Source organism: Python bivittatus, unplaced genomic scaffold (assembly GCF_059951505.1).
Source record: "Python bivittatus isolate LINGU-HERP-01145 unplaced genomic scaffold, Pbiv_v1 ctg000020_np1212, whole genome shotgun sequence".
In the NCBI taxonomy this organism is placed as follows: domain Eukaryota; kingdom Metazoa; phylum Chordata; class Lepidosauria; order Squamata; family Pythonidae; genus Python; species Python bivittatus.
Window position 1 is genome coordinate 117,801,156 of NW_028277030.1, and position 14,482 is coordinate 117,815,637.

Genomic DNA, 14,482 nt, shown 5'->3' on the forward strand with positions numbered 1-14,482 from the left:
CTGGGCAGCTAACAATAATAAAAACAATCAAACAAGTGGTAGCATAGACCCTCATTTTGTTATCTTCTCATTGCCCATTGGGATCTGGAAGAGAAGCTTCTCTCTGGGTTGTATTCTGTAAAGAATAGCATCTGCAGGGATCTCAGGCTTCAGCATTTTTATTCTCTGCACTCTACCAGACCTTATTAGCTATTTGCTAAATCATTAAGACCTAGTCATTTCAGCAGGCTTTTGGGGACTGAGGGAATTATTTTAGTCTTTTTTTTATAAGGATGTGGCATGTGGGTTGTTATATATTATGTTATTTTATATTGATATATTTAGTTTTAATCTTCTTATTGTTTTGAAAGTCTGTAAGCCACTTAAAGTCACATATAATTGGAATGACATATAAGCTTAGTAAAATAAATAAATAAAAATAAATGCATCTCATGAAAGACTTTGTTGAATGTTTTACTGAAACCAAAATTCAGTATCTCCACTGCATTCCCGTGGTTAACAAAGTGAAACAAATTCCCATGGTTAATAAAACAGGAGATCAGATTGGTTTGGCATAATATATCCTTAATAAACCTATTATGGCTCCTTTTCTAAATATTCACAAACTGACTTCTTAATCATTTAAGAATTTTGCTTATATTGATATCAAGTTAATTTTACCTGATTTTTTTATTACACTATGGTTTCAAGTTTATTAAAATGTGGACAATGGTTATCTTGTTGCAGCTTCCTCAGTTTTGGATATTTCAATGTGGATAATTTCTTTTACATATTAAAATTCTGTTAATTTTTCTTAATTTTTTTAATTAAAGGTTTTGAAGCAAAAGCCCTTGGAGAATGCCCATCTTCAGCAAATATCAGTACGGCGATTTGCTTCATTTGGTCTCTTCTCAATAACGGAAGACAGTAAAGTTACAGAAGATGATTCAAGGTACTGGGTTCAGTACAAAAGCATCTATTATCCTGACTATATTATATCATTAAGGTAAATATTATTCCAATTCTGCAAGTATTTTCTGTGCCTGCATGTTATTTTTTATTTTCCTTTTTAGTATTTATTCTGAGTGAAAAAATGGAATTATTTCAACCAAGGCTGAACTCAAAACTATATCATCAGTTAAAATTGTAAGTTGAACTGGGCTTTGTTTAATTTCATATACACTATCTAATCCTAGGGTAAACTTTCTGTTGCTCTCTAGATGTTTGGGAGTATAACTCTCATAATCCTTTACCATTGGCTATGGTGTCCAGAACTCATGGGAGCTGAAGTCCAAAACATCTGGGGGATTCCCATTCCTACTTTGGTTTAATCTTTTTTCCATTAGATGGATTCTCATACATGAACAAAAGATCAGATAAGAACATCTTGCTTTCTTTGTCTCACTCATATGAATGGTGCTTATGTACGAAAGATCTTTGAAGAAAAACTGCATGAAGACTTTATAAGACAGTATTTTGCCAATTAAGTGTTTATTTAGGAAGGCATTTTATTTAGGAAGTGTTTATTTGCTTAACGTTATACCCACTGTGTCTGCCTACTTTTTCTATGTAAACTTCTTGTAAATTTTTGGTCTTTGAAATAATGTCACAGTATTGGTTTTAACTGTTGATAACTTCCTTTAGTGCTGTATAATCACCAGAACAGCAGGATAAAAATACAATTCTGTATTTAAAAATACAAAGATAAAAGTAGTTTTACATAGCAAGTTGGAACAGAAAAGTTGCAGAAGAAAGCAAATCTTTTTTTTCCCCCCTAAGGTAAAGCAGCTGTTTTCATTACAGTATTATGAATATAAATGCAGCTAGATCCAAAGGAGCTAGGAATAATTTTGTAATTTAAACGAGCCCTATCTTTATATTCAGGTTGGCCTCAAACACTTTGCTTTGCAGCAAAGCAGGCAAGTTCAGGGAAAGTGCTTTATTTCTTAATAATACTGTACTTTACATGATGGAATGTGAGGGTGGCCTTGGAAGATGGGGAGAAGTGCCGCCTAGGGAACGATCAGATAAAAGAGAAAGGAATCTGCAACAGGGTAACTGTCAAAGAAAGAAACTTAGGAAAGACCCGTCCTAACTACTCAGGCGGTGAATAGGGAGGGCAGGAAGTTTGTGCTTTCAGACTTTCAATATTCTGTTAATGTAGCCTTACAATAAAGTAGAATTAGTTCATCTAGTCTTGCTTCCTGTCTGGTTTACCTGTGAGGGCTGACAACAACCTACAATTTCTCCACGTCTATACCATGTCAGCCTTCTCCTACAAACTGGCTAATTTCTGTTCTTGATGCCTTGCTGTGACAAAAGTGCCTAAGAAAGCAGAGCTCGGTATTAAGGATTTAAAAAAAAAACACTAGTAGGTATAGGAATAACTTTTCTGCATGTTGCTTTACTGAAATAAATCTATCACATACTTTACAAGCATTAAACAATTTGCTTTCAATCATGCTAGTTTTCTGCCTTTATTTGTAATTCTGCTTGTAAGTATTATGTGGATGGTAATGTGCTCCCTGATTGTATTTCCCCCAACTCTGATTAAATAGATGGATGCTTTCAGTATGAAGAATTTCAGCATGCTGTGGATTATCACAGAAGTCTTTACTGCTAGAATCAGTAATGTGGAGCAATTTTAAAATCCTGCAGAAATTATTACAAGATTTTGATAGCCTTGACAAAGAATATCAGAATTAGATTTATAGTTTTATTTCTATCCTTTGTTTGATTCTGTAAATTTCTGAAGCTTGTGTTTCATAACAAGAACGCTGTAGTCTTACTATCCTGAATATTATGTTTTTCCCCTAAAGCTCTTTATTAGGTCTGCTATGGATGTTGAGTCTGATGATATTTCCTTTCTAGAAAAATGTATTCTGGAAAATCTGGCTTGCTTAATTTACACACTACGAATTATTGATTTTCATTGATTTTTAGTGGCATTTGATATAGATATAGATATAGATGTTATAATAATTACCAATTTAGTGGCATTTGATATTGATATAGATATAGATGTTATAATAATTACCAATTGGATTAATTATTATGCTGTGCATTTTAAATTAGTGATAGGCAATTTAGATTAAAATTATTTGATATACACTTTGAGATTAAACTCCAAAGAATGTGCTTGCTTTTTAATAACCTTCTTTCTTTTTTACACTTGAGAGAACTGGAAGTTCTAAGAACAGTATTGCACATAGATTTCCTTGCTAAACAAGGATGTTCTTGTAATATTAGAGGAAAGGATTCTGAAGGTAAAGTTTATGCAATCCTGTGTTTCTCAGTGCATTGCTTGAATCAACTTTTCAATCAAATTCTGTAAGATTTATCAGGGCTTGAATCTCTATCAGCCAAGTACCATCCAAATGTGTGAATTTCAGGTTCAGAATTCTCAGTAATAACTATGTTGGCTGGGAAATTGTGGGAGCTGAAGTGCAGACGCCTGCAGGGTACCCAGGTTGAGGAAGAGTGCTTTGTATGTCCAAACTTCTCACAAAACCATGAAAAAGAGGTACAGTAAAACTTTCAAGGAATCTGATTCATTAGAATATGACAAAAAGTCCTAAAAATGGAAATCATAAAAGTAATAACTGTAAAAATGAAGATACAGCAGAATTAGATAAGGGTGAGAGAAAGAATTTATACCCTCAAGCTATATATACTGTAAATATGACTAGATGCTAGGTTCTGCTATAGTTGATCTATACTGTTGAACTTCATTTCATCTGCAGTCAAGCAACTTATCTGACTGAGCTCCATCCTTGAATCTTCTGCTGCTAAGCCCCCAAGTGAGTTGTTTGGGTTCCTGGAGGGAGATTTATAGCTGTGCCCAGAAAGAAACTCTTACATCTATAGCTTTTAGGTTCTCGTTTTGTTTTTAATGTAAAAGTGCATTTGCCTATATTACTTCAAACATTTTAATACTGTTAATACGAGAGAAACATTATGAATGGAATGTTACAAGATAATGTTATAAGATAATGGATTCCTGCCATAAGCCACTTATAAGCTAAATGTGGCACAGGATAGACAAAGGGTAGCATGGGATTGGAAGGAGATAGTAGTAAGTAGAGGAAAAATATCTGTTTCCTAGCATATGCTTAGATGATGAGAACAAAGTGGTTGTGCCAAAGGCTTCGCAGTATATGGATGTTGAATGAATAGTTCTGTTTTTATTTTTCTTCTCTTTCCACCTTTTAATGAATATTGTTTTTAAAATATTGTTTTAATTTATTTTATTATTGTATTTTCAGTTTCAAAAAATGTGAACTATTTCAAAATGAGTTTGTATGGGAAGTGATATATACATAAATGAAATAAATGGAGGGTTTGAATGACAAAAAGGAAACATCACAGAAATGTTTTGGGAGGTATTTTTAGGCATAAATGTAGCTAAAGAGAAAGAACTAAAGAGAAAGAACTAAAGGTGCTTAAAGGAATAGATCTTCAAATATGTTTCAAAAGCTTGAAGAAAATGAATAGAGGTTTCTAAGATAAATGCAATCTGTATTGAGAGTGACATTCTCATTATGTTTAGTAAGTAAAATCCTCTTTGGAGCTGAGAATTTTGTGGGATTTGGAGACAAACAATATTGTTCTGTAATAAAAATTCAATTTTTATGTGCAGTTAAGATAATTTGCAATACAGATCACCTTTATATACTCTACTGCTATATTTCTTTAATTTAGGTAGAATTACATTTTCAAGTAGAGATGTATTACTTGAAGTACTGGGATTGTATGTGGCCCCCAAAAGTCTTGTTATTGTTAACAATTTGTATTTTTTAATATGACAGAATTAAATTAAATAACTTACTGGAAAAGTGTTAGCTATGTGTAGTAGTAAACTGTAGAATAGTGGTTAGACCAGAAATGGGGAGACCTAGTTTCAAGTCCCTATATAATTATGGAACTCGCTGGCTGGCCTTTGGTGAGTCCTTCCTTCCTAACCCAACCTACTTCATAGGGTTGTGGAAGAAAACTGAGGCAGGATCCTTCTCCTGTAATCATTGTCTCTCAACCTTGAGAGTGGCTTCTACCCTCTAAAACAGCATCCCCCCAGACATAAGGATTGTGCTTTCTTTCCTAGGGTTCTGGAAAGCTTTGAAAACTTGGCTTTGGTCCCAGGTCTGGGGTTGATGTTTTATTATTTGTCTAAGGCCCCTGTTTTGTTTTGATTTTGCTGTTCATAAGATTATTTTAGTCTGGGCTGTCCATCTGGCTTGCTGTTTTTATCCATTTTTATATTTTTTTCTAGTTTTGTATGCTGCCCAGAGTCCATTAGAGTTAGGTAGCTACTACATTCAAATAAATAAAATAATAAATAATACAATAATCTCATAGGAAAGATGGATGGAAATAAATAAAGATTTAATTTTCCTCATAGGGGATTACTGCCTTGATGTGGTAGGAGGGCTCAATAGCTTTGATGGCCTTGAGAGCAATTTCTGGCAGGTGTGGGAGCTCCCTATAAAATCACCCTTGCTGATAAGATTACTCTTGACTTCTTTTTTAATATACAATGGGGGTGAGGGCAGGTGGGACTCTGAAGACATGAGGGAAACCAATCCACCTAGGAGAAAGCATTCTAAAATCAAATTAGTTAGCAATTCTTCTTTGCTTAAGATCTTATGAAGAAGACTAAGATGTTCTTGGAGAAAGAAATGCCAGATAAACAAGCAGGGTTCAGAAAAGGCAAAGAGACAATAGATTTGAGAAGTAGCATAATGAAGAAACCAAAACATTTAAGAAAATTTACTTATTCTTTATTCACTACAGCAAGTCCAGAACCTGGACTATATCAAGGCTAATGGGTGTGTCAGAATATCTGATTATTCTTCTATGGACTGCAAGAACATTCCAGTTGATCCTAGTTGAAATAAAGCAGTATGGATCATCACCAGGACCATGTCAAAATGGTGGGCATAAGAAGATAAGACTTTATGACAGTTGTAGACCAAAAGAAGGAAAAGACCACCATAGTAAAACATTGAATAACCATTAGCAGAGTCGAGTTTACATACAGTAAAACAAAACTTGGCAATATTTAAGGATACAAAATTGCCTTTGTTATCTAATAGGACATTTAAGTAGAATAAATCAGAATACCCTGGGAATTTAGAGAGGAGAGGGGAGATTAACTACAAATAAGTGCACCTGTAGAACTGGCAGTAAAGGTATAACAAAACATGGGCTGTAGTTTCTACTGTATCTGCATCACAGGAGCACCATCCTTTAGCAAAGGGGATGTTCCTGTATTTCCTTACCAACAGTGCTGTGGGAATAGCATTAAAGGGAGCTAAGGATAAAGCTCTTCTGAATTTCAAAAGTGATCTTGTCCACATAACTGACCAACTTGTATTTTGGAAATTGATTGTTAATGAATGTATCACAGGGACTGTGATACTGTGTAATCCAATTAGCCTTCTACTCCTAGAATCCTTTATTTCAAAACTGAGTGGGTTGCTCTAAGCCTAATAGAAAAGAGTGTCCCAGGAAAAGCCATAGAAATGTAATTTCCTAGAAATGACTTTTTTTCAGGTGGAGTCAAAATAATCTATTATAATTAAAGAGGCCAATCCAACTGGGCAGTATAATAATTTCAACCTAAAGTTAAAGGTAATAATCCAGAGGCCAACTCTAGTATCTCCTGCTTCTTGCCAAAGTATTGTATTTGGGACACCATGAGGGACCTGGAAAATATTTCTCAAGAATTTGGATTGGACTTTCTCTAATGGTGCCATCTTACTGTATGGCCCCAGTTGAGCCTCATATAATAATTAGTCAAGAGCCTTAGCTGTAAATAACAGCAGCAGGAATGAACTGTTTTGCCTCAATTAAAATAGAAGCTGAGGCTGATTTCTGTGCCCTTTCACATGCAAAGTCCTGATGGACATTTTGGGCTCCTAAACCTTGAAAAACCACCCCTAAGTATTTAAAGGTTTTGACTTCTTTGATGGTATGCCCTCCTCTTTGCCAGTTCCATGACTTGGACATTTGGAAAATATGAAAGATCTTAGACTTGGAATACTTTGTGACTGGGCTTCTCATTATTGCAGTGAAGTAAAAGAGTACTCAAGGCCCTTTTAAGGTTGACAGGAGTCAAGGATGAAACTACCACATTGTCAGTACCTAGTAGTAAATTAATATGTTGTTGGGCTGGTTTGGGAAGATGGAAATCTAGGCTGCTTAAGCTGGCCACCAGTGTATTTATATAAAAATTAAATAGTGATGGAGCTAACATGCAGCCCTGTCTTGCCCCTTTACTCTCTAGTATTTCTTTGGTTAGATGTAATTGAGCACTACATCTGACTTTCATTTTTGTATTCTCACACATCTTAAATAGCAGGGCTGTGGAGTTGGCACATAAAACCTTTACTCTGACTCTGACTCCTTTATTCATGGTACCTCCGACTCCAACTCCTTTAATTATATATTGATATAGGAAATAAATTATAAATATACTAATTATATATTTCCTATATTGACTGCAAGCACACAACATACAAGGCATTTCATCACTGCCAATGTGAATCAGTAGGCAACTATTTAGAACCCTAACATGTTAAAGCTTGGGTTTAAAGGCTATAGCTTAGACATTCTGTTTTTTAAATTTTATTTATTAAAGAAATTACAAACATTCAGTAACCTCATAGTTTAAACAAAGGATAAAAGCTAAAAAATAAAAACAATGAGATTATATTTTTGCCAAAAGACTATAGAGTATAAAGTAATAGGACATAAAAGAAAGAAACTATAAAAGAAAATCAGGAACAACTTTCTCTAATAATTCAAAAATCTAAAGTATATCCTTTGATATTACTAAAAAGAATTAAAAGTCAAAACTACAAAAAGGTAAAACAATTGAACACCTAAAACAACTTAACAAATGACTGTTTTAAAAGAAATGAACTTAATTAGGTACATATGTAAGTAACATAAACTTTCTTTTTCAAGATTAAAGTATCATTTGAATATAAAATTCAAGTGAATATAACATGAAACATATTTAATGAAATAAAAATTATATTGTATAAGATTGTTGAAGACTAACATATTGTTCTTAGAAACAGAATTGCTTCTGCCAAATCCTCCCTCATAGAAGACCTTAAATCTGATCTGACTATTTTCAGTGCCAAAAACAGTCTTGGGTGGGTGGCCTTGCTGTCTAGCTACATCACTAATAACCTCTGGATAAACAAGAATGGCTTCTTCTATAGTCAGTTTCGATGAGCGGTCATACTATTCCACTTCCTTTAATCCTTTAAAAAATTCTTGCTGAAATTTCTTTATTTGGATATTTACTGGTTGCTTTTCTGTGCTTAAGTGGCATCACATTGAATGTTCCATTCTGTCCAAGTAGGCTTCAAACTCTAATTCTTCATTTGGATGATTCTGAGTTACCAATGCTTCTAGCTTCATCCAGTGGTTCAGGTGTTTCCAGTAGTATTTGTAACCCTTTCATGCAAACTGCTACTTCATAGAGTGCCTGTTTTCCTGTAGCAACTTGGTCATTGCTCAACAAAGTCAGTTTATTGGATCAATATAAATAGCAGCTAACAGGATTTGATTATCCAGCAAGACACCCTCCCTTTTCTTCATTGATGATTAAATGCCGTCAGCAATTAATCCTCCTCTTTTGTTCAGGCGATACATCAAGCTTTTCTACTCCAGCAAGAATTTACCAAGTGTTAAATCCTCAGATTGCAACTTCTTGGTGACAGTAAAAGGGTGAGAAAGTAGACTTTCTAATTCTGTCAATTACACAATTTCTGTGCCCCCTGGCTTTCAGTTAGTGAAACATTTATGTTGTCCAGATCTTCAGAAAAGTCTTTTAGTTCAAGCAAATGCTTTGTCATCAAATAAGCGCTCCCCAGAGTGTTGCTTGATCCAAAATGGCTTCTTTTCTAACACATGTCTGCAGAATAGTATCTGTTTTAGGGGTCACACTGCTCTCTTCTATTTGCACCGTTTGTGGATTTCTTGTAGGAATGGGATCTTCATCTAATATTTGTGTGCTTTCTTTGTCAACTTTATTCATTTTCTCAATTGTGCTTAACATATTTGAAGTATTATCTGTTACAATACATAGAACCTGTTCCTTTGTAATTTCAAAATTTTCCAAAACATCTTCCACTAACTCCTGAAGATACTTGCTGGTGTGATGTGCCTGGATGTCCTTTCCTCCTAATGTCCAAGTTATCATTTTATTGCTTTCATCAACAAATCTAACATTAATAGCAAAATAATTGTCTCTGTGATGTGTCGATGTATCCATTTTAATGAAGATAAAACATCCCTTCAAACTTTTTTGAAATTCTTCTTTCTTACATTTGGCCTCTTCATGTATAAGTCTCCTTATGCTTTCTCTTTCTAGAGAAACTCCAGGTTTTCTAGCCATTTCTCCATTTAAGCCTAAAAGGGATGGTTGTGAAAAAAAGGATAGAGGTACACTATTCTTTACTGCCATTTCAATGATGTGGTTTTCGAACTTTTCTGGTGTCATTGTTACGGTAACTTTGTCAGATGTAAAGAATCTTGATAGTTGTGTTTGGCCTCCAGTAGATTTCTGATCTTTCTTTAGCCCTCAGGCAGATGGAATGTTGTTGTTATTTTTCTCATTCACAGCTTCTAACACTATAGGATGTAAACGCTGCAAGTATCTTTTCAAATTCAGTGCTCTTGTAGGTGGATTTTTGTCAGAATCACTAAAACTGCTAATTTTTGCATTACATGTTTTTTCAGAATCATCATCTTCTATAATACACTGACATACATAATGTTTCTCATCTGTTGTTATTGTAAAATGTTCAGAAACAGTCGACTTTGTTGACACTCTTTTTGCCATTGGGATTTTCTTCATAGGGTGCCGCTATCACAAAATAAAAATATCATGGAATATGTTATATTTTGAAATTGCAGAGAACTTGAAATTAAAATATATCTTAAAAAAAATAGGTTAATCAAATTATTATCTATGAAATAGGAAATTTTAACATATTATATTATTTATATTATATACAATTTAAATTTATTAGGAGTTGGAGTCAGTACATTTTTACTGACTCCAACTCCGACTCTAGTAACCCAACTCTAGTAACTCCACAACTCTGACTCCCCAGCCCTTTTAAATAGTAGGAACAATAATTTGTCAATTGTGGAATCTTTATGTTTGTACCATAATTTAGTCCTGAAAATTGAGTTGAATGCAGAGTTAAAGTCAATGAAAGTTGCAAATAGGGATGAATTGCTTCTGAAGGAATACTTTTCCACCAAATGCTGGAGTACTATGGTGTGTTATAGTATAGATCTGTCTCCCCTGAACCCCACCTGTTTATCTCAGGATGGATTCAGATTCAAGCCTACAAGTTCACATTACTGTTTATGGTTTCATAAATCATACAAACTGGGAGCCTTCTGCAATTAAGAAAGTCTCATCTAACTCAAAGTCTAGAAAGTAGGCCTCTCTCTGGGCATACAAAACAGCAAAATGTTCTTCCCAAATGTCATTTATGGGAGGAAGGACATGATACTTTATTCAGAAGGGACAGAGCTACCAGTCTCCAGAAAATAACTGTTTTTAAATGAATAGCTATCAGCTGTTGCCATGATTTCCTAGTGGCTTCCCTCTTTTTTTTTGATGGAGTAATTACTTATACCTTTGCTTCAGATGGGATAAAAAGTGAATTTCCTTTATATAGTCTGAAAAATGAGTTCAGACCTCTCCTGGCCTCTTCAATTATAATTGAATCAGGCTTGAGACTTACTAAGTGACTTACCTCTTGATAAAATGTGATGGTTATGAGGTAATTATTGTGGACTGGAGGAATTTAATCAGTTTATCATAATTATTCAAAACAGTCTCATCAGCAGTACTTCCCACAATTGCTGAATGAAGTAGCTTAGCTGGCTCTGATACAATACATTTGGCAATCTTACCCTCAAGTTGAGAGAACAATTTACTGTGACTAGGGCAAACTTTTCCCCTTGCTGTAGAAATATGGCAGGATGGTAAAAGAAACCTACTAAATGTTGTTAAATATATTTGGGAAATGATCATGTCAAATCAACTGAGTACCGTAAACTTAAGTATGTAGGGTATTAGATTTTGCAACATCACTGTTTAATCAAGCAATGATAGTACCAGGCCAATAATTATGTTTGGGTGGGTAATCATTGCCAGCGGATCCAGGTTAGGTTCAGTTTAAGAAAAGTTTGCATAAAGCAGAGGCCTCTAAAATTCTTAGATTGTTGCCATACTAGTGGTGATATTATCATCTGATCTGGGAGCTGTCTATGAAATTTGGCAAAGAGGCTGTCCTCATTAATCCCACTTCTTGGGATGTGTCCAGCCAGCACCAATTATGCTGAACTACATCATAACTGGAAATTTAAGCAAAGTATGATGGGTCTTTTTTATTTTTCAGCCTGTGATGATCCAAGATATGAAGGCCAGAGAGCAAAGGCTGGACAAATGTCATTCAATTCAGCTGGAAGGGGTGCTATCAGAAATATTTCTAGGGGATCTCCAGATCCCACAACAGTTGGTAGGGCACCCTTTGGTGGAAATGGAGATAACAAAGGAAATAGAGCTAGAAGTAAGGATGGTGGTAACAGTGGAACAGAAAACTTTCCCACTGTCTCTGAAATCTTCGTCCTTAGACTAGAATTATTTGACGATATTCCCAAATCCACAAGAGGAATAAGTTTAGTTATAGTTTCAAATTCATCACATCAAAATGTAGAAAAAGATTATTCTGGGGACTTCTATGTTTATGACTGTTTTTTGATGTTGAAAAACTCAGGTCAATAAATGGAGCTACGGTTTTGCTAATTGAGGCCAATGTTTGCCTAAGATGATCAAGTCCCTGTAATAAATCTTCCTGTCCATGTCCTGGCAGAGCTTCAAAAGTGTCATTTATATCAGTTTTTAATGATTCATAAATAGTCTGCCCTCCTGCTGCTTGGGGCTGTTTGTGTGAAGGAGGAACCTTTCTCGAGGACACATTCTTTTCTGTTCTGCTTGTGACTCTTACCTTAATTTTGTTGTTTAAAGTGCAGCCAACATCCTTTTATAATACATCGAAGAGTGAATGCATTTTTGGAACACTCTCTTTGGAAAGATTGAAAACGTTGGGCCTTTGTCTATATCATGGCTGGGGGTTGGGCTTAACTCAGTGCCACCTAACTAACTAGATTTAATTTTAATTGAATTTAAATGTTAATAATTTTTTTCTTCAGCAACCACTACTCTTTAGAGTTCAGCCCTCAACCTCCATTCAAAGGTCATGTGCATCTTGTGGCCTAGAAGTTGTACAACTTTGTTTTAAGGGGAACCAGGCATGGTGATGGTTGTGTTGAAGGTTTATCTCTTTATGCCAAGATTTAGGGAAAATCAAAAGCAGCAAGAAAGATGACTGAGGATGCCAATTCTCATTGGATTTGTAATGGTAGAATATTTTATAGAGTAATTTTGGATTTTTCCTGAATCCTCTGGAAAAGTATACATGAGAAGCTGTCAAATGCATATAAAATTGCTTCTCTTGAAAATTCTATTTACTGTATTGGATTGGATTTTTAATAGAATTAATCTGTATCTTATTACCTTTTTTTTCACATAATAATCTGCATTTGTGTGTACATAATTTATTTCTTTCAGTTCTGTTCTACATTTTAATAAGTATTCTCAATTGTGGAGCATTGTCTATTCTTTATTTTAACATGTTAGAGGGTAAAGTAATACTTTATCCCAGAAATTTAATTAAGACAACCTTAAATTTTAAGTGAGCCAGGTTCTGTCTCATGAAAGTCATTGAATATCTAGGGACTGTCAAGTGTTATCCTGAGAGGGCCAAATTCTGTGGAAAGTTTTCAAGGATTTATGTACCTCATGGGAAAAAGCCTAACACTATAGTGTATCTATTCAAGAACTATTGACAAAAATCAGTCTGTATTTAGACAAACAGTGAACCAGCTAGAGCAACTGTATCAGACCATTTTGTAAGGTGAATGGCACTTTTTATTTTGTGCTAAATGCCATGCTGTTACAAACTTTTAACTTGAGGGTTAGACCTGAGAGAAGGATGAAATGAATATCTAAAGCAAACTTCAAATGTGATGCTTAGCTACTCTTATTCAAGCATTTTCTCTCAAGATCACACGAAATTCCCAATGCTGCCTTTATTCTGGCTTTGTTCACATGCAGTTCTAGTAAGTGTGATGTTATGCCTGAGCAGGTAGCAATACTTGGCTGATCGAGTCTGAATGTGGAAGGTAAGCAGAGTCAAGCCTGGTCAGTACTTTTTATTTCATTTGTTTGTTTCCAGAAAACAAATGAAACTTATATCCTTGATTTTCCACATTTTTGAAATTAGAATTATAGTCAGATAGGCCCATTTATGCCATTGATCTAATCCCTGCTTAGAGCAGAAATCCATCATTTTAACAGACAGAAAAGTAGGAACAGCAGGGAAAGTATATTGAAGGCTTACACAGAAAAAGATCTATCCATCTATCTGCCAAGACAGTGAGCAAAACTGCTTTAATAAAGCAATTGAGGAATAGAATATTTAATATGAGAAAGTCAGTTTGAAAAATATGAAACTGTTACTGAAACAAAGTTGTTAACAGAAGAAACCACAAAAAGAAACAATACTCTACATCTGACAAGTAGTGAATATTTATAGATTTTTGGGAACAAATCAGGCTCAGAGAACTGGAAATAAAAGGAGGCACAAACAGAATAAGCTCAGAAATTTCAGACAGAGCTGAGAGATAAAGAGGCTGAATCTCAGCGTGCCAAGAAAATGTTGCAGTTAAGATACAGTTGGAAGACTGTGGTACTCAACAGAGAACTTTTGAGAGCTGATGAAAAAAATGAAATTTATGTAGGGGAAAATTGGAGTGGATTAGTTTTGGATCCCACCCCATATGTATTTTTTAATAAACAGTATTGCAAATTCAATTAAAGGCAATCAGATGCTTGAAATCTTCAGGTGCGGCTAAAAGTAATAAGGCACTAACAAGATAAGTGAAGGAGTTGAAGGAATGTAAGTTAGCCACTTTCAATTACAATAAGTAATTGGGCAGGGGGTTGGACTAGAAGACTTCCAATGTCCCTTCCAACCCTATGTTTCTATGATTTGAAGTACCTGGGAACTATTAGCATTAGGTACTAGAGAGCAAGTTTATTTGTGATAATGGTCAGGCTGAAATAATGATTTAGTTATAATTCTGAAGCCCTTTGTTTAAATTAAAAACTATATTGGGTAGGGAAGGTGTGATCTCATTTAACCTCCCCTTTCTGTTCATTTAACAAGAGTCACTTGTTTAGATGGGCGGCTATAGAAATCAAATAAATAAAATATGGATTTACCCAACCAGTAAAGTTAACTTCATCAAAGATGTTGATTATAATGACATATCACATTGCTGCTGATTAATTGTAATTGTAATGTAGCCAATCAAATGAAAGTAATGATTTACATAAGAG

General features: G+C 34.6%; 1 protein-coding gene across 4 annotated transcripts in view; it reads left to right on the plus strand.

Annotated features, from left to right (window-relative positions):
• Nucleotides 1–14,482, plus strand: part of CAMKMT (calmodulin-lysine N-methyltransferase) — a 331,308-nt gene that overhangs the window by 7,534 nt on the left and 309,292 nt on the right. For all 4 annotated transcript variants that reach the window (XR_015797399.1, XM_088147696.1, XM_088147718.1 and 1 more), the window contains exon 2: nucleotides 813–985. Coding sequence is in view for 3 of the 4 variants with exons in the window: in XM_088147696.1 (XP_088003822.1) it covers nucleotides 813–985 (173 nt within the window). In the remaining variant the exon portion in view is untranslated. The remainder of the gene's footprint in view (nucleotides 1–812; nucleotides 986–14,482) is intronic.